Source organism: Dermacentor andersoni, chromosome 10 (genome assembly GCF_023375885.2).
Source record: "Dermacentor andersoni chromosome 10, qqDerAnde1_hic_scaffold, whole genome shotgun sequence".
NCBI classification, from domain to species: domain Eukaryota; kingdom Metazoa; phylum Arthropoda; class Arachnida; order Ixodida; family Ixodidae; genus Dermacentor; species Dermacentor andersoni.
The window spans coordinates 139,934,419-139,954,572 of record NC_092823.1 but is presented as its reverse complement, the minus strand read 5'-3'; the positions used below and the strand labels follow the sequence as shown (position 1 = coordinate 139,954,572).

Sequence of the window (20,154 nt, the reverse complement as noted above, 5' to 3'; positions counted from 1 at the left end):
TCGAGGTGCGCCGTGTCAAAGCACGAAGCGATGTAGGACGAAAGAGGCTACATCCCACACTGTAGCACTTGGTAAAGCAGGAGTTTCGGCGTAGCGTGTCAAATGGTCAACAGCAACTACGATCCACCGACTGCCGTCTGATGTCATAGGAAGCGGGCCGTATAGATCGATGCCGACGCGGTCAAAGGGTGTGGCAGGGCACGGGAGCGGCTGCAAGACACCAGACGGGCGTAAAGGCGGCGATTTGTGGCATTGACAGTCAAGACAGCACCGAACAAACTTGTGTACAAAATTGTACATGCCGCACCAGTAGTAGCGCTGGCGAATTTGTTCGTAAGTCTCGAAGACTTCGGCGTGGCCACACTGCGGATCGTTGTGGAAAGCGGCACATTTTTGAGACCTTAAGCTGCGGGGAACCACCAGAAGCCACCGACAACCTTCAGGAGTGTAATTGCGTCGGTGCAGCAGCTGGTCACGAATGGCGAAATGAACTGCTTGGCGTCAAAGGGTTCGGGACACAGGGATGGTCGATGATCCAGAAAGATAGTCGAAAAGAGAAGCGATCCAGGGGTCACGACGTTGTGCGATGGCAAAGGAGCCCATTTCGAGATGACACGGAACGTGCGGAAGTTGTTCCGCAGGCCGAGTCTGGAGGTAAAGGTGAATGAGACAAGGCATCTGCGTCGGAGTGTGTGCGTCCGCTGCGGTACACGACGCGAATATCGTACTCCTGGATGCATAGTGCCCAACGGGCTAGGCGGCCAGTGGGATCTTTCAAGTTGGCGAGCCAACAAAGCGCGTGGTGATCTGTGACCAAGTCGAATGGGCGCCCGTACAGATATGGTTGGAACTTGCCAAGTGCCCATACTAAAGCCAAGCACTCTTTTTCGGTCACGCTGTAATTGGCCTCAGGCTTCGTCAACGTGCAACTCGCATAGGCGACTACGTATTTGGGGTAGCTGGGCTTTCCTTGGGCGAGTACGGCGCCGAGACCGACCCCGCTGGCATCTGTATGTACTTCAGTTGCAGCTGACGGGTTGAAATGGCGAAGAATAGGTGGGGAGGTCAGAAGACAATGCAGCATAGCAAAGGCGGAGTCACATGCAGGGGACCAGCAGGAGAGGGCGGCGTCACTGTGTAGAAGCTGAGTCAATGGCGCCATGATCGATGCGAAATTCCGAACAAAGCGCCGGAAATATGAGCATAGGCCCACAAAGCTTCGAAGTTGTTTGATAGTCTGAGGCTTCGGAAACTCAGCGACTGCTCGAAGTTTTGCAGGATCGGGTAGAACGCCGTGCTTGGACACAACATGGCCTAAAATGGTAAGCTCTCGCGCGGCGAAGCGACACTTCTTGAGGTTGAGTTGAAGGCCAGCGTTCATTAGACAGGTCAAAACATGTCTGAGGTGGAGCAGGTGAGTAGGGACATCAGGCGAGAAAACCACGACATCGTCGAGGTAACACAGACATATAGACCACTTGAGGTCACGCAACGTGTTGTCCATGAGTCGTTCAAAGGTGGCAGGGGCGTTACAAAGCCCGAAAGGCATCACCTTAAATTCATATAAGCCGTCAGGCATAATGAATGCGGTTTTCTGGCGATCGGCCGCAACCATCGGGACCTGCCAGTACCCTGAACGCAAGTCAAGGGACGAGAAGAATTCTGCTCCCTGAAGACTGTCGAGGGCGTCGTCGATGCGTGGCAAAGGATAGACGTCTTTGCGCGTTACCTTATTTAACCGACGGTAGTCGACGCAAAAGCGAATAGACCCATCCTTCTTGCGAACGAGAACGACAGGAGATGCCCAGGGACTGCGAGAAGGTTGAATAACATCACGGCGCAGCATATCTTTGACTTGGGTGGTAATGACACGACACTCTCCGGCAGAGATGCGGTACGGTCGTTGTGATGTGAACCAGTGTCAACCTGATGTGAACCAGTGTCAATGTAGTGCCGCACTTTCGACGTGCGGCCCAGGTGAGGTTATGAAACGTTGAATGAATTTCTAAATTTGTGCAGGAGATCAAGAAGGTCGGCGCGTTCGGAAGGTGTGAGGGTATCGGCGATGGCATTCGAGAACGCATCCCTGGACGTTTCCTCAAGGGCGGAAATCGAAGATGGTTGGCCGGAGTCGACATCAAAAGAGTCTCCAGGGACGTCAACCAAAGACGAAGAGTCGATGAGTTCCACGAAGCCAAGGCATTCACCAACGAGCCACTTAATAGGCGCACAGGGGGGATTGTAAAAGTATATATTGCTGCAGCCGCCAGCCATGTCAAGAGTTGCGAAGGGTAGTGGAAGAGATTCACAGCTTATGAAGACGTCGGACGGCGTGAAGAGGACCGTTGCATCAGCGACGGCATCGCAAGAGACAGGTAGGAGGGCGAAGGAGCCAGGTGGAATATCTGTGTCCTCGCGCACGGTAAGTTTAGAAGTGCGGTCACAATCTTCGTCCAAGGGTGCATCACAAGGGGAAAATTCAACTTCGGCGCGTGCGCAGTCGATCACGGCTTTATGACGGGATAAGAAGTCCCATCCGAGGATGACGTCATGCGAGCAGGTGGGAAGAACAATACACTCAACGATGTAAACAATGCCATGAATAAGCACACGTACAGTACAGGCTGTGTGTGGAGTGACCAATCTTGTTTTTCGTGTGAAACATTTCGCTGGTCACAGGCAGCGTGCATTTTCAAGTGCCAGCCGCGTCCACAGCTCCTTAGGGTCAAAATGAGAAGCACCATCAGCCATGACAAACTTTCTGAAATCGAAGCCCAAGCAGGTCAGCACGAAATTTTATGGGTATAAGACATACCCGATATCCTGGTTTTTTGTGTCTTGTGAAGTGATGACACAACGGCAACTCATCAATGTCGCCGGTAGGCGACGTGATCACTGCGTGCCGTGATCCTCGAGCTATCACTTTCGAGGATACAATCACTTACGCATGATTTCGCATCTTGTCACAGGACGCGTTGGATGCCATCTGTTGCGCTGCACAAGGTGAGGTTGGCCCAGTGCACGTCCTGTGCCGAGTCGCGCGAAAGTGATCGTATCCCTGAATGCAACTATATATTTTCAAGCTGGCAACACATAAATGGGCTAACTACACCGAACATGCGCCAGCCTTGCCGGGTGCTGCCATGCTGGTAGCATGTTTACATTTGGTCAGCTGTCTCGGCATTCGATTTTGCAAATTTCGGGCAGGTTCGGGTTGTCTTGGGATCCCAGCCCACGTGACTTCCTATCAGGACCGGAACTAGCTGGCTGCCATCTGGCTGCCAGCGGGCTGCCAGAACTCCGAAAATCGAAGAGGCCCACTGCCGTGAATATGCAACCATATGATTGGTGTCATCACGCGGGATCAGCATGATGGCTTGTCGACTGCTGTACAACCAAGCCAAGCCGCCGCCACCAGACTTTTCTGACACTGAGGAGACTGCATGTGAATACCTACTCCACTACTATGGCTGCCAGTCTAGCTTGTGCGTCTGATTTCAAGCTCAATCACCGATAAGGTCTACAAGTGCAAACACAGTGATGGCAAGCTTTCTGCAACAGCTCATCACCAGCCTTTTCACCAGCCATACTACTTCGGCTGCTAGGCAGCCATCTCTCGTTTACATCGGAATTCTCCACCACCATCCACGATGTCAAGAGGTGATCAAAACGGGCCGGCTGATGCTCTTAGCCATGTGGACATCGTGACATTATTGTCCCGTCCGATACCACTCAACCTGCAGACACTCGCATCGCACCAATCTAATGATCCTGAACTGTCTCGACTCCACTTGTCTGCTACATCACTGTGGCTTGCGGATATATTGCTTGATGGAGTTACACTCATCTGCAACACTTCCACAAGTACCTTGAACCTTGAGACCATTCGTCCCCAGTACGCTACGGATGTGGCATTTCGATGCAGTGCGCCAGCTTGCTCATCAAGGCGTTTATGCCACACAGTCGCTTATTATCTAGTGCTACGTGTGGCCCCGGATGGACACCGATGTATGTGACTGGGTACGTGCATGCACACCTTGCCAACGTCCATCGGTATCCTGTTCCCGCTACGTGGAAGTTCCTTCAACCTGACCGTATCGACATTGTAGTACCATTACCGCCATGTTAAAACTTTCACTACCTGCCCATCTCCATCAACAGGTTTACCTGGTTGCCAGAGGCAATGCCTATACCAGACCTCTCCGCCACAACCGTTGTGGCTACCTTTGCTCAACATGGGTGCCCGGTCTTGGGTGCCTGACCAGAATAGTCATAGACCATGGACAACAGTTCAAGTTGGTGCTCTTCACAGAGCTGCTCCACCTGCTCAGCACTCAACTGTGCACGGTTGCTTACCACCTTCATACCAACAGCCTCACGGAACATTTTCATCGACAGCTCAAGTCACCACTGATTGCTCATGGCACACCATCGCAATGAATTCAGTGCCTTCCGCTTGTACTTCCGGGCATATGATGCGCCCTGAAGTCAGACGTGGGATGCCTGAGAGCGGAGCACGTTAATAACACTCCATTCAGCCTGCCCTGCAACTTCTCACCACCACCACCTTTGCCTGCCCTGACCACTCAGGAGTATGTGCAGCTTCTTCGGAACCTCTTTCAGGATCTGAAGCCCTGTCTTGGTGGCCACTAATCTGGGGGTGCGTGGCGTGGAAAGACAAGAATCCCAAGCAGAACTCTTCTGGTCATCTGATCACTATCAAAGTTGCTAAAAGCAGACATTTAGTGTGCCTCTAACTCACATCTGCTGCTATAATCTGATTAATTAGGAAACACTTTTTTCACACATCCTCATTGCAATGTGTAAGGGAGACACACTCACCTACATGAAGGTTTTAAGTCAGCTACGATATTTTGGTACTAGAACAAGTGCATTACCTTGGCTGGGTCATGGAAGATACCAGTGTATGACCCATGTTCTGGTCCAAGGAACTCAGCAAAGTGCTTCATCAGCTTCTGAGCCTCCACAGCACGGGAACGGGGTGTGTTGACGCTTTCCAGGAGGTCTCCCAAGTGCACCACTTTCATTGCCACATAGCCAATCTGCGAATCTAGCTCCTTATATGTGGCATATGAGGACTGCGATAAAAAAAAAGGGGGGGGGCTGCATCACCAATCCAGTAATTGGAAGAGTAACAAACAGACAACACATTTTCCTCCAATACCATTTTAGAATTGCTACAATTAATTTCAAGGCAAGCGCAGCCCTGTTCAGTGTTTAATTTAATATTTTAAGCACATCACTTAACAGTGTGCAGTAGCAAGCATGTCCTGGTACCAGTGTTTTTGTACCGGAGACCACTCAGAGCCGACAATGTATAACTGAACCTTTTCACAGATTTGCTTTTATGTGGTAGAGAACTGAACTGCTACAAGTTGATGACGTTTGCATTCAAGAAAATGATGGCACATTAAGAAAAACATCAACCTATCTTTCCTTTCTTCAGGTACTTGCCCCCAACATGAAGCATGAAGAAATATAGTAATAAACACAAACTCACCACTTTGAAAACACCATAAACCAATATTATAGGCAAACTAATTGCACGAATGACTGTATGAATCAAAAGAACATCCGAATAAATATGCTCATGTTATTTACAGCACCAAAGCCGAGATTGGCTTCTCGGTACCATGCCAGCTGATCTGTGCTTTTTAAAGCAGGAGACATTAACCCTCGCATTCTTGAACATCCCTCCCATCAACACACATGCTCGACTTAAGAAAGCCAATGGGAGTGCCACCTCTCAACAGAAATGATCACTGCTCTTCACTGACACATCATGGCAATTCATGCAAAACATAATGTCTTCTGCAGTCGGGGGGTGGCCCTGTAATGGAGGAAGAGCTTCAAGTGAAGGATCGTTTGAGCATGCTAGGGGAAAGAATTGTACAGTTTCTATGAGACAAATGAAGCCTGTCAATGGCACACAGAAAAATATGTGTCTGGCATCAAGTGACAGCTGCCTGCTGCTGTGAGACAGTCTTTACTGTGTTGCTCTTGCCTTATGTGATAACAACATTGCAGCAGAGACACACAGCTCCATACGCCTGCATGGAGCTGTGTCAATTGACATATGCCCGTAGGCATGTCCACTAGTGTTCAAGAGATTTTGTGCAGCTTTGTGCAACAGGCAATCACACTTGTTTAGAACACAATGCAGCCAGCATATGCAGCCAGCATATGCAGCCAGCATATGCAGCTTCATACAAATATTACCAGAAGGAAATATAGCACTGCCACTGTTCAGCAGTCACTACAAAGATTATGAGAACTCTTTGAACTGTGCTACAATTTGGCACTGATTCGTTAACAAGCACATTGTAGCAGCTTACTTGCTTGCCAGCCTCACGTTTCATCAGAGCCCTTAAAGGGCCCCTCACCAGGTCTGGTCATTTTGAGCTGACAAGAGCAGAGTATACAATGCGCGCCAACGATCGTGTTTGCAAAGAATTACATCACTACGCGCCGCAGAAAGGCCTGAAATTTCAATCCGAGTGCAGTTTTCCCTTCTCTTCATGGCCACTGTGCTCCAAGCCGGACGGTGACGTACTTGCGTCCCTGCGCCTACGTTCTCAGGTCCGCAGTGTGACGTCGCTTGTGGTGACATGTGACTTCGAGAATTATTCAAGGCACTATCTGTTATTTGCGTGATCTGTTGCTTGAATTGACAAACTGAAGTTTAGAGAAATAATAAAACACACAAACAGAAAGTCTGCGTATTTTTTTGTTTTACTTCGCACCGAAGCAAGAGAGATGTACTTCCATTTTGTCTGCTTGTTCGCACGGTCGTGCAGTCACGTGAGCAGGTACCGTCTTCCAGCGCGTGATCATGCTCTGCGATCCGCTTGTTCTGCCTCAGTATTCGTGTAGCCCTGAATTATACCGCTAGTCATGTGTCCTAGTGCACAGCACGTAAAATCGTGTGCTGCGCAAAACCAGACAGTCACAACAGCTCATGCACAAGGCCGAAAAAAATAAATAAAATAAAATAAGCGTGGAGAAAAAAATAAAAACGAAGGCGAGGCCCGTGATGTACGCGTCACGCGATCCTTGAGATCCGGTATGGGAGAACGCAGGGAAGGAATTTCGCTTGTGGAGGCCAGATGGGACGACTATTCTACGTCTATCTTGACTATTAATGAGCCGATTTTCAAAAGTTTTTGCAGCAGAACGCTTGCTAGAAGACATGTAACAACTTTCAGCATATAACCAAAATTTGCTATGGGGCCTGGTGAGGGGCCCTTTAAGGGGAGATGCACTTCAAAACGTTTTTTTTTTACTTGTACAAAAGTTTCAAAATTCAGCCAATTATAGTTTTCTATGCAGATTTCAAATATGTCATTACGTTTTGTGCAGCTGCTACAGTTTTTCAGTTATGTGATGCACAATGGCAAAGTATAGTCTTCTCTGTGGGCACTTCATTATGTCCAGTAATATGGAAAGTTGGGCTAGTCGGTGATTAATGATCAAACCTTGATGGTGAAGCAGCGCACTGACACGGACAAAGTGAAGACACACAAATGTATGTTTTCACCATCTTGTGTGTCATCTTGTGTGTCTTCACTGTGTCCGTGTCAGTGCGCTATTAGATTCGTCGGACGATCCCACCGCTGTCAACCAGATGTAGGAGTCGTCGGACGATCTCGCCGCTGCCACCATTTGAAGGAGTTGACGGTCATAGAGAGGAACTCGGTGAACAGGATTTATTTACATTATTCACATCTACGACAAGACATACATCAACAGTCTAGCGTGACTCCCAAATGGCGCCCGCAAGACGACGCATACAACAAACAGCTTACGAGCACACAGCTCACTAGTACATTTCGAGCATGACAACGAGCACTCAGCTCACTACGACGAGCACACAACGAGCACGCAGCTCACTACGACGAGCACACTCTCGCAGCCGACAACCGTTGCTTATAAGCTCTCCCCCCCCCCCCCCCCCCCCCCTTGATTCCAAGCGAACGGAAACGTTCGTCCAGTCATCGTTCGACGTCACCGTTCGACGTCACCGAAGATGACCCGCCCTTTTGGAGGAGGCTCACAAACACGTGTTGCACACAAACACAGGTGTAAAGGTCCGGAGCCGACGTCATAGGGCTTCGTAGAACTCGGCTCCGTCAAGGGTGGCACTGCCGAGTACCACATTCCTGAGCTGACCCCGCGCCACGTGGTTGCCAGTTATCCGCAGTTCTCTGAAGTGCGCCCCGTCTGGTTGGATTGGAACACGTGCAGCGGGCTGAAATAGCTGGCACGTTGCCACCCCGTATGGCCATTCCTAACAGCGCTGCTTCACCAGCAAGGTATGATGACTTTATTATGTACTAAATTTTCACAAAAAGCATCGTGCTGTAGCTTGTTTAGCTCTTTGTAGATCATAAGTGCCAATATCTAGCCAAACAGCGTGTACAATTACTGGAACTATGCAAAAAGATAGAGCATTTCAACTTTCTTTCTTTCTCGGTTCCCTGAAGTATAATCTCGTAGTTTTGCAACTACTGCTGGGAGATATTGCAATTTCGAGTAGGTATTAGCACTGTACATATCTTCAAGTATGCCAAATTTCATTTGTATAAGAGAATTATAAATGTACAAGGTTATTTTTATGTGATTGTGAAAAAAATTAGTTGAAGTGTCCTAATTTTTGTTTCATAGCTGCAGTAATTGTAGATGCTGTATGAATAGATATCAACACTTAGCAGTCTACAAAGCGCTAAATAAGCTATAGCACAAAGCTTCTTGCGAAAATTTATTACACAATAAAGTGCCCACAAAATCGCTCTAGTTTGCCATTGTGTAGGACTAATGCAATAACTATAGCAGTTACACCGAAACTAACGACATATTTGAAATCTGCTTGTAATGGTGCGTAAGTGGGTGGACCTTCAAATCGCTAGTACAAATATTTAAAAGATGTTTTTTCGAGGAGTGTCTCCCCTTAAAGGTTTTACATGCACAACTAATTCACTTTATTAGCAAATTTTCAGAGCACAAATAAACATGATCTTAGCTTCTAGCGCATGTTACCGTATCAACTCGCCCAACTGTCTATCCTTTTGCACAAATAAACTCCTAGACTTTCAAGTATGCATGTTACTAAATACAAATGTACGGAAAGACTCACCAAGCATTACTATATCTTATTTTCTGAAGATCACTGAATTGTAGGAACTACAAGTCAAATGAGAATAATTAACGTTATCAACAATGAAAGCATATTTAGTGCCAGTGAACAAGGACAGTAGAGAAACGTCACCACAATGCACCAACTTCAACAACTTCATTTTCAGGAAACAACCACCTAAATTATTTAACCCATGCACGGTGGCGCCACATGTTCCAAATTTTTAACCATTCAAAAAAGCTGTCCCCTAACTTGTATCACTATTCTGACAGATAGCCTGAGCCTCAATAATCTCTCACACATCTTTATCGTTGTGCTTCGCAAGAACACGGCAGGACCCACACACCGGTGCACAGCCGCATTCCTGACAGTGAGTTGACATATGACCGTATTGCTTATTTCTCACATTTAGATTATGTTCTAGTAACTTGTCATTAAGACACCTTCCTGTCTGTCCGATGTGTTTTTTCCCACAGGACAGCAGAAGCTCGTAAACAACAGCTTCTATGCAACCCACTGGTGCTTTACAATGATTCGTAGAGCATCCGACAGCTGGCTTACAATACGGGTCCGTTAACGCCGACATTTCTGTCTCCAGTGATAGCTGTCGCACCGAGAGCGACCAAAACAACACTCCTTATGAGAAGAAGTGAGCGCAAAGTAATTATTTTAGTGAATATTTCTCAAATCACAGCGCCTACCAGCCTCCTCCGAAAGCTCCGGCAAAACCAGATATCGCATCACGCTTAACCACCTCGAGGCCCATTGTGAGCGATCGTCCACAGTGAGCACGTGAAGGGACGAGTTGACGTTTGCAACGACGCGATTTCTTTGTTCGACCGTCCTATTTGCACCACTTCCTCGTGTTAGCTGTTCGAAAACCTCGTCTTTCATCTCCTGGTTTTGTGCATTGATGCGTGGAGCAGCCGTGTCAACGCCGCAGAATGCTGAGGGTCTGCTGTGCACAAGGGCGCCGAAATAGTATTGTTGGGCGAGACACGCCGTGCCACTCTTTTCCGAAAGGTGAGAAGCTGCGCAGAAACGTAATTTGTTGTTTTTGCGACATTCTGAGCCAGATGTTTGGCCAATGCTGCCGGAATGAATCGAAATCCACATCGTCTTCAGCGACGGCTGACGAAAAAAACAAAATTCGCCGACATGAGACTGGTGGCGCCATCTCATTTGAACCAAGGGAAGGAGTGCTCAGCTGCAATGAAACAACGGGAGCAGGCGCGTTAGCTAGCGCAAATGTGCTGAGGTGCATGTTACCTGCTCACCACTTGGGTTCCTTGTTGGTAGCAATACTGCAGGCTGTGCTTAAAAAATCGCCCTGAGATTATGCTTCTTGGTTAATGCAATTTTTGAAGGCAGCTGTTGTCTTATTTCAACCGTAGGTGACTGCATACGTAACAAGCAGTGCCGAACGGAAGTGGCTGTGTGTTTAGCGATCCTAGCCGGTGCTTCGGCAGTCGAACACCGTGCTCGAGGTCGTAGCCGCGGAAGAATGGGGGGGGGGGGGGTAAGGGGTGCATGCAGTGGATAACGGAGATGGCTCTGCCTTTCGGCTTGGCCGAGCGGCTGCTATGGCTACTGCCGCGGAGGGGTGGCACTGGAGGATGAGCGAAGTGGAGAGCAAGATTTGAGAGCGAGATTGCGCCGAAAGCGCACGCAGCTAGAGCAGCGCGCTCGCGCCATCTGCAGAGCTCGGTTACGGCGAGGGACAAAGGCAACGCCAACGCGAAGTTCAAGAACGCCGCGTAGGAGCTGCGCTCTGAAACCTTATTCCTCTGTGGTTAGATCATTGATCAACTTCTCGGTGAAGGTACGGAGGAACCAGACCACGCAGTCCCACTGCGCAACACGAGGAAAACAAAACTGCGCAGCCAGTCAGTTCGCCCCGCAGCTGCTGACGGTAGGTGTGACGTCAGATCCGCCGGCTTGTTGTCGGGAGCGCTATGCGAGTGATGCGGTGGCCGCTCATAGAGTGTCAAAAATAAAGCCATCCGCTCAAAAGTAACCCGAATAATGACTATATACTATAGCAATCGTGTCTTAGGAATGCAACTGTGGGGCTTTCTCTATATTCTTGAATTTTTATTCTGCATCCCTATAACCGACATATCTTTGCAAGTTTTTTTCTGGTGCTGAAAAGGCCACTTTTGTGTCCACATGGCTAGCCATATTTTTAAGCCTACATGTCGTTCTATGCAGATAGAACACTATCGCTACCTTCCCTCCACTTTCGTCCATTGATTTGCCGCATGAATCTAAACGTGAGAAATAAGCAATACGGTCATCTGTCAACTCACTGTCAGGAATGCGGCTGTGCACCCGTGTATGGGTCTTGCCGTGTTCTTCCGAAGCACAAAGATAAAGATGTGCGAGAGATTATTGAGGCTCAGGCTATCTGTCGGAATAGTGACACGTGTGTTAGCACCCCTTCGGTCGAGTTGTTAGATAAGGGAACGGCTCTTTTGAATGGTTAAAAATTTGGATAATGTGGTGCCACTGTGCATGGGTTAAATAGGTGGTTGTTTCCTGAAAATAAAGTTCTTGAAGTTAGCGCATTGTGGTGTCGTCTCCCTTCTGTCCTTGTTTACTCGAGCTAAATATGCCTTCAATGTCAGTTTACCAACACGCCCAACAAATGGCAATGCTGTTATCAACAAATTCTTGAAGAAAAATGAGGTTGAAGGAGTTTAATATCAGAACCTTTTCCTCAAGCCACAAGGATCAAATATAGGCAAATGCATACACTACCAGCATTAGTATGCTGGCTCAACAGACAGGGCAAACTGCGCTTCCAGAGACCACACAAAGGTGGCCCACCTTGTTCTTGTCCTGGAGCTCGGAAACCTTGTGGCAATGGCGCGCTTCTTCCTCCCGGCAGATCATCTCGAGGCGTTCACACTTCTTCTGGGTCATCTCAAAGAGGACCTGCAGGTCCCGAATTCCCTGCTTGAATGCCTCCTGCAGCACACTGGGGTCAAAGGTCTCGGGGTCCATGTTGCCTCCCAGGCTGCGCCAGGCAAGGCGCTCAACAAAGTCCTCAGGGCTGAATGACTCCTGCATGCAAAGGTAAATGGGCAGCTACTTCGCAGCCATCATCCCTGAAAGGCTCTTCGATGTGAAGCTCAAGTGATGAATACACTGGTGCATGTTTACACCCAGATGCGCTGTACTCCTCATACTAGCTTATGCCAGAAATGCGACTTTGGTAAACTGAGCAAGTTTGTATGTGTCATGTAAAACTTCAATGACGGTGGTCTTCTTTCCAACCTTGTCTAGTTATTCAGCTGAACATTTTGGAAGAAGGTTTTCATTAAGTAAAAAAAAAATTAAGTAAGGAACGCTAGGTGCACATGTCCCAAAATTTTCACTGGATGGGCACAAGCTACCTTACAAAAGCATATTCAGCACTTTTGCATAAAAATTTAAATAGGAAAGGAGTGAATCATTGTTTTGCCTTCATCCTTTTGTTTGCTTTTCTTTTAACAGAAATTTCAACAAGTAACCAAATGAATTGTTTGAAAAATACAATATCTATTTATTTATAATTTACTTGCCGTAGTAATGTTTTGATTTGTAGTGGTTTTATATATTACCTCTTTATTCCAAGAAATATTAGTCACATCATGTTCTTAGGGATATCGAATTCTAGTTTATTTGTATTTTGAATGTAAGCTATACTGAGGTCAATGGCAAAAAAATATTTCGATGTTTAACTGATTTCAAATTAATGTTGAAAACCACATTAACAAAAGTAATTATTCGTCATTTTACTGAGAAGTAATCTGATTTAAAGGAACATACTGTCATGTTGTAGAGATGGTGAAGAATGCAGTGTCAGAACTGAGTTATAAACTTAACTTTTTTTATTGGATGAACTTTTGCCCAGCAAACGAAGTAACACTCAAGCACAACAATAGCGACATGCAAAGTCAGCAATTGTTGAAAATCAGATCTTCTGATCTGAGGGTCAAGCATGTTAGCTTTTATACATGACTCGTCAAAGGTTCCAATGTAATCGCTGGTACACATGCCTTCCAGAAAATACTACACAATTTGCATCCTGCATACAATCAGATTACACAAGGTTTGGTGACAATAGACAACAGATACAATCAACGATAACCTTCAAGTAAATTCCAAATTCCATGCAGGTGCATCCTGGGCTAAGCGATAACATTAAGTTGTTAGCGGGCGAAATGCAGCCCCAGAGAAAAGGATAAATAAGTACACGTGTCAAGATAACATAACACTTCTGAGTCCATGCTGTCTCAAGTTACGCCATGCTACAAGTTACCGTGGCTCCTGCTGATGACTAAAGCAAGCTGCAATGATACCCATGCTGCACATAGGAGCAAAGGTGACCTTCAGTTTATTCACAAGTGTTACATGGAAATGCTATAGTTAGCAGTCGCGACTATTTGGGCTTGTTGGCATGCCATTTGTAAGAGAATGATTGCAGCGCAGGTACATTGGGATGAAAGGAGAACTGTCGAGACAAAGCACTAAAATGTTGTTTTAATTTCCAAAAGCATTTTAATCCTACAACAACACATGGTGTGCTTGTTTGCATCACCTGCCATGAAAATCTCACTCCTTATCACCCAAAACCACACAGGGGTACTCACACAATATGACCCAAGCTTAGAAATAACATCAGCTTCAAAAGTTTGGAGGACGCTTAAGCTTCGCCTTAATTCGAAGATCTCTGACTTTTTCATGCTTCCCAGCAACTGCAGCTTATGTAATTGTAATGTTTTCCTGGAAACGCTGGTGGTGAACGCTATGCATGAAGGCAAGCTTTCTGGGGTGCGCCACTCCTACTAAGACAGACCTCAAATGGCAGCTGGAAAAGGGCTTTGTGTTTGAGTTTACGTGTAACAGAATTTTGTTTTCTCGTGTATTTAAATTACAATTCAACACTACCTTGTCTGGAAATTGTGAGTAAGTCATACTTTACAAATCTTCTGATGCATTTTACTTAGAGAAATTCAATTACTTCAGTAACACCTCTGCGCTGAGTGGTGTGCCTGCATGGATTGGGATGCGTGGGTCCAGATGATATTTCTCATACAGACGTCACCGCCACCGCCATCGACGCCAGATTTTCGGTGACACGGGGCCCTTAACATTTTCATGTTCATAATTTCACATATCAGCTTGTTGCTTTGTTTTACTCATGACACATATTAAACAATTGATCGCAACCACAGACTTTGCAACAATGTGCAAGCCAGCCATCTTTTAACATTATTACTGGAATGTTCTCCATCCATACCCCTGAAAACATCAGCACCCCTCCTGATGAGAGCCGTAATCTGAGCCTTGGTCAGACGTTCATGGCAGAACTGCTCCTCAGCATCCCGCCATGATTTGTCAAATATCACGCTACGTGGTGCAACAAGAAAATGTACTTCAGAGGGAGTGGACGCTGTATCCTACTGCAAGACAGCTGGTTCTACATCTCTGATCAAGCGAGTCCAGGCCTTGGTTGAGAAGCAATCCTTGGCGGCTCTCCCAACTGACAAGGAGGTTGTGCCCTTCTTCCTTTTGACATTAGCAGCAGCGACAGCATAATGCACACATCTTGATGCAAATTCCTGTCCTCTGTGCAGATATCATGTCGAACAATTCCAGCACTATCTGTCAACACGTGGAAGGCAACCTGGCGCTGCCAGTAGGAGCTACCTGCAATCCCACTGTGCGTCGCTCATTTTCCCCAAGTGCTACTTAATAAACCTACAGACTTCGACAAGGCTCCATTAGCAGCAGCGACAGTGCAATGCACACATATTGATGCAAATTCCTGTCCTCTGTGCAATTTACTGGTACACCGACAATGACAGCCTGTCTGACAGGCTGTCATTGTCAAGACCCATTGCTTTTGCTGGCATTGTGAACAAAAGATCTGTATGGGCCACGAAATATCAAGTTTGTGTATTTATGATACTCTTGACAAATGTTTGCTTTAAGTCATCAAGTGCCTTAGATAGTATTAGAATCGTTATCATCTGAAAACAAAAACGTGACAATTATGGGCGACATGAACATAAATTTATTTGACACAATGTCCCGTAACTGCACGACCTATTCCAGTTATCCTAGTTTCGGGTGTGAGTGCCTAATTACTCAACCAACACATTACTTTAATGATGGTGGAAGCACATTGCTTGATCATGTATTATCTAGCCCTTAGTCCTGCCTGAAGCTGGTGTTCTTACTAGCGACATCATGGACTACTATCCCATCTTTCTCAAGATTAATTCTATTCCTTTTTCCTGCACTGTATTCTACTACAAACATATTCTTGATAGACATTTTTTTTAAAGCCACAACACATATGGACTGGTTCACAGTAAAGGAAACTAACCGCCCTCAACACGCTTTCTCGCACTTTTTGTCTATACATTTACAAAACTTCTATTTCCATTTGCGCAGGAAAAATTCAAGAAGGTACTTCACTGCAAAATACACTGCAAAATTTGTGGCTTACTGAGAAAATACTCAAAGCAATGTGAAGACGCAAGAATATTCATAAAAGAAAAAACAAGAAAACAGCCCTTTAATGTTAGACTGATAGCCCGGTACAAGAAATATTGCAACTACCTCCACACGCAGCTGAAAAGACTAAAAAAGAAGCTTTTCTAAACAGAAAATATTGGAGTGCAGGAACAACTATGATAAATAATGGGAACTAGTAAACTCTTTCCTAGACAGAACCACCACGCAGGAAACCATAACTAGAATAAACCACAATGGCAACCACCCTCATGACATTGCAGACATCTTCAGTGACTTCTTTTCTGTAATGGCTAGGCTTCAGAAACACTTTAAGATTACCCACTGGCACTCCTTCCACATTCCTTTTATAGGTTTACTACTACTCCCGATGAAGTAATCTCTGTAATTAATCATCTAAAAATCCCAAATGCCAGTCTTGGTGATGTTAAGCCATGCGATATAAAATTGTTTATCCAATATCTCGTATTCTTGCTGATATTAATCTAATATTTAAAATGGGGTGCTTCCTCTAGAACTCAAGCATGCCAAAGTTACCCCAAATTTTAAAAAGGGAGATCACTCATTATTAGCATGTTACTGATCGATCTGTGTGCTGCCATTTTTCAATAATATAATTAAGAAATTAACTGAGAAACAATTAACAAAGTACCTTAATAAATTTAATATTTTTACGCATTATCAGTGCGGTTTTGTATCAAGATATTCTACTGATCTTGCTCAGTATTTCTCACAGATTACCTAAACAGGGCTACTGACGATGGTAGCTTTGCTGGCTCTATTTTTGTAGGCCTGGCAAAAGCCTTTGACACCATTAATCACTAAATCCTCATTCTAAAACTAGAAGCAATGGGAATATTTGGTCCCGTCTTGCTACTAATCCACAGTTAGCTCCATAACAGAAAATTAAGAAAGCAAGTTGTTAGCATTCAGGGTACTTGCTCAAAGCAAAAATCATCTAGTATAGGGGTACCTAGTATAGTACATCTAGTATAGGGTATAGGTATAGGGTATAGGGGTATAGGAATATTCTCGCGACTCAACAATAGACCATATTCACACTATCAAAATGTGCGGAATATAACCAACCTTTATATATAGGTTTCATTGATTACGAGAAAGCGTTTGATTCAGTCGAAACCTCAGCAGTCATGGAGGCATTGCGGAATCAGGGTGTAGACGAGCCATATGTAAAAATTCTGAAAGACATCTATAGCGCCTCCACAGCCACCATAGTCCTCCATAAAGAAAGCAACAAAATCCCAATAAAGAAAGGCGTCGGGCAGGGAGATACGATCTCTGATGCTATTCACAGCGTGTTTACAGGAGGTATTCAGAGACCTGGATTGGGAAGAATTGGGGATAAGAGTTAATGGAGAATACCTTAGTAACTTGTGATTCGCTGATGATATTGCCTTGCTTAGTAACTCAGGGGACCAACTGCAATGCATGCTCACTGACCTGGAGAGGCAAAGCCGAAGGGTGGGTCTAAAAATTAATCTGCAGAAAACTAAAGTAATGTTTAACAGTCTCGGAAGGGAACAGCAGTTTACAATAGGTAGTGAGGCACTGGAAGTGGTAAGGGAATACATCTACTTAGGACAGGTAGTGACTGCGGATCCGGATCATGAGACTGAAATAATCAGAAGAATAAGAATGGGCTGGGGTGCGTTTGGCGGGCATTCTCAGATAATGAACAGCAGGTTACCATTATCCCTCAAGAGAAAAGTTTATAACAGCCGTGTCTTACCAGTACTCACGTACGGGGCAGAAACCTGGAGGCTTACGAAAAGGGTTCTACTTAAATTGAGGACGACGCAACGAGCTATGGAAAGAAGAATGATAGGTGTAACGTTAAGGGATAAGAAAAGAGCAGATTGGGTGAGGGAACAAACGCGAGTTAATGATATCTTAGATGAAATCAAGAAAAAGAAATGGACATGGGCAGGACACGTAATGAGCAGGGAAGATAACCGATGGTCATTAAGAGTTACAGAATGGATTCCAAGGGAAGGAAAGCGTAGCAGAGGGCGGCAGAAAGTTAGGTGGGTGGATGAGATTAAGAAGTTTGCAGGGACAACATGGCCACAATTAGCACATGACCGGGTAGTTGGAGAAGTATGGGAGAGGCCTTTGCCCTGCAGTGGGCATAACCAGGCTGATGATGATGATAGGGGTACCACAAGGGTCCCCTCTTGTTCTTAATTTATATTAACGATCTACCTAATTTCATCACACACTGTAAGTGCTTGCTGTATTCTGATCATATTACAACATTGAACTCTGATAAGATTCATTTATTTCTCCAAAAGAAAAAGGCCGGGGACAAAAAGCTGCCTTGGAGCAGCTTGAGAAACCTATAGAGGGTAGTGGTACTGTGGTTCTTGTAGACGTGAATCTCCTTGGGAAAATTGCAAATGTGCTGGAAATGGGTTCAAAGTTCAGTGTTGAGCCTGACGTTCCCGCACATAAGCTCCTTGCCATCAACAGAAAACTCGCTAATAGAGTGTATTCATAAATCAGATAAAAGTGTTTGCTAGATGGCATTGATAGCTTGGAAAGGAGTGCAGTTTGCAGTCTTCCATTCCATAAGAGAGCAGCGACGGAAAGTGCTGCATCATTTTTCAACTCCGATGACCTATGCCCCATGACTGCAGATATAGAGGGCAGATTTGTGGTGATGGAGTTGGGTTGTTTAAGTAAGAAAGCTGTTCAGGCACAAGAGAAAGTAACAAAGTTGAAGCCTATGGCAACAGCGCTGTGCAGGGATTTTAATTTTTAGGAACTTGCTAAGGAAATAAATATGTGCGGAAAAAAATAGCCTCTAGATTTCTTTCAGCACAGAAATACATAAAGCTGATGTCCCTTTTAAGTCAACTGTCATGGAAACAGGAACGTGGCATCATCATATTAGCAAATTTCTTCAAAAGCGCTTGTACGGGATCTGTATAGAGGATCCCTTTGTCACAGGAAGTTCTTTGGATATCATTAGGTTTCTGCATGAAAATCAAGAGATTGGCTATGCACATGTGCAACGTTTGTGTTATGCAAGTGCAAATTCTCATTTCATTTCACCTTTTCCTGAGAGGCATCAGCTGCTAGTGAGCACTCATGTTGTACTGTCTTGCCCATGTTGTTTATTGCGCTCTTTTAATTTTACTGTATACCATGAACAAACTAGCCAAGTATCAAGCCTTGTTGTTGTCTTTAGAGTGCACAAATTATTTTTAGTTCCTGTTCCTTCCATCTGCTTGCCACACTACTCAGAGCAGGCTAGCGATGATTGCATGCACTTGGGTGTCAAAAATGTCATTAACACATTTCAGGCATAAAAAGGATGTCGTATGGTATGTGGAACCTCATTTGAGCTCATCCATTTTTTTTTACATACCATTCTCTTATTGTATCACGCATTCATGAATTCACATATCAACTACTGCATAACTACATGGGGAGACAAACACACCAATCTTGTGTCACTACAAATCGTTCAGAACAGAGCAATCAAAATAATGGCCTTTAGCTCATACTACACCAATGCCAAACAATTATTACAAGCCAATAATATTGTTGCAGTGTCCGGTGTAATTAAATATAATCTAGGCATGTGGTTATTCAAGCATACCAACAATCATATTCCCCTTTTCTTTCATTCAATCTCCTTTACTAGACAACACTAACAGCACCAAATTTGCTCTCAAGAACCTCATTTTGCTCAAAGTCCCAACTAACTCCCAACTAACTACAGCATGCAAACTTCATTTCAGCACATTTTTTTATCATGGAACTCACTACCATTAGCTTTAAAATTAAAGACACAACACTCATTTATTACAAAACTCAGAAAGTTCTTTTGAACCAATACAGTTCTCTATAAAACGTTTTGCATATACTACATAATGTATGTTATGCATTGTCATTGGGAAATGATATAGTTTATTATAACACATTTATTAATCACATGTGACACTTAAAACATGCTGCTTTTCAATTCAGTTTGTTCATATTTCTATATGTTTCTGATTAAGCTCACCGTATAATTCCTTCGTGTTCTAGTATGTTTTTATAATTGCTGCCTAATTTGGTTTTAGTTGGTGTTTTTTACTGTTGCTATAACCAAGTTTTCTTTCCCCGTATACCATGTGCAGGAGGTCCCAATTCAGTCTCCGACTCCAAAACCTCCTCCTGGACATTGCATTTTGTAATAACTTTATATATAGCTATAAAATGTTATTATGCTTCTGGCCTGTTTGGTGCCATAATCACTTCTGTACATGACTATAAACACACAAATGACTGGCATCTCCCTTATCTCGAAGCTTTTTTTGTGTTCATCTTTCGTACTCAAAAATATGTATCAACTCACATAGCAACTAACATCGCTAAGTCATTTCCGTTTTTCTCGCCCCAACAAAGCCGAAACCAAATAGCTATGTAAACAGCCTAATATTTCCTGGGTACTTCTAAATGTA

The 20,154-nt window shown here is 44.9% G+C and overlaps 1 protein-coding gene across 3 annotated transcripts in view; it reads right to left on the bottom strand.

The window, feature by feature from the left end:
- The window catches only part of Sec10 (Exocyst complex component Sec10), a 180,103-nt gene that overhangs the window by 150,169 nt on the left and 9,780 nt on the right, over positions 1 to 20,154 (bottom strand). For all 3 annotated transcript variants that reach the window (XM_055078305.2, XM_055078304.2, XM_050192964.3), the window contains exons 2-3: positions 11,984 to 12,220; positions 4,899 to 5,099 (exon numbers count right to left, since the gene is read on the bottom strand). In XM_055078305.2, the coding sequence (XP_054934280.1) occupies positions 4,899 to 5,099; positions 11,984 to 12,220 (438 nt within the window). The remainder of the gene's footprint in view (positions 1 to 4,898; positions 5,100 to 11,983; positions 12,221 to 20,154) is intronic.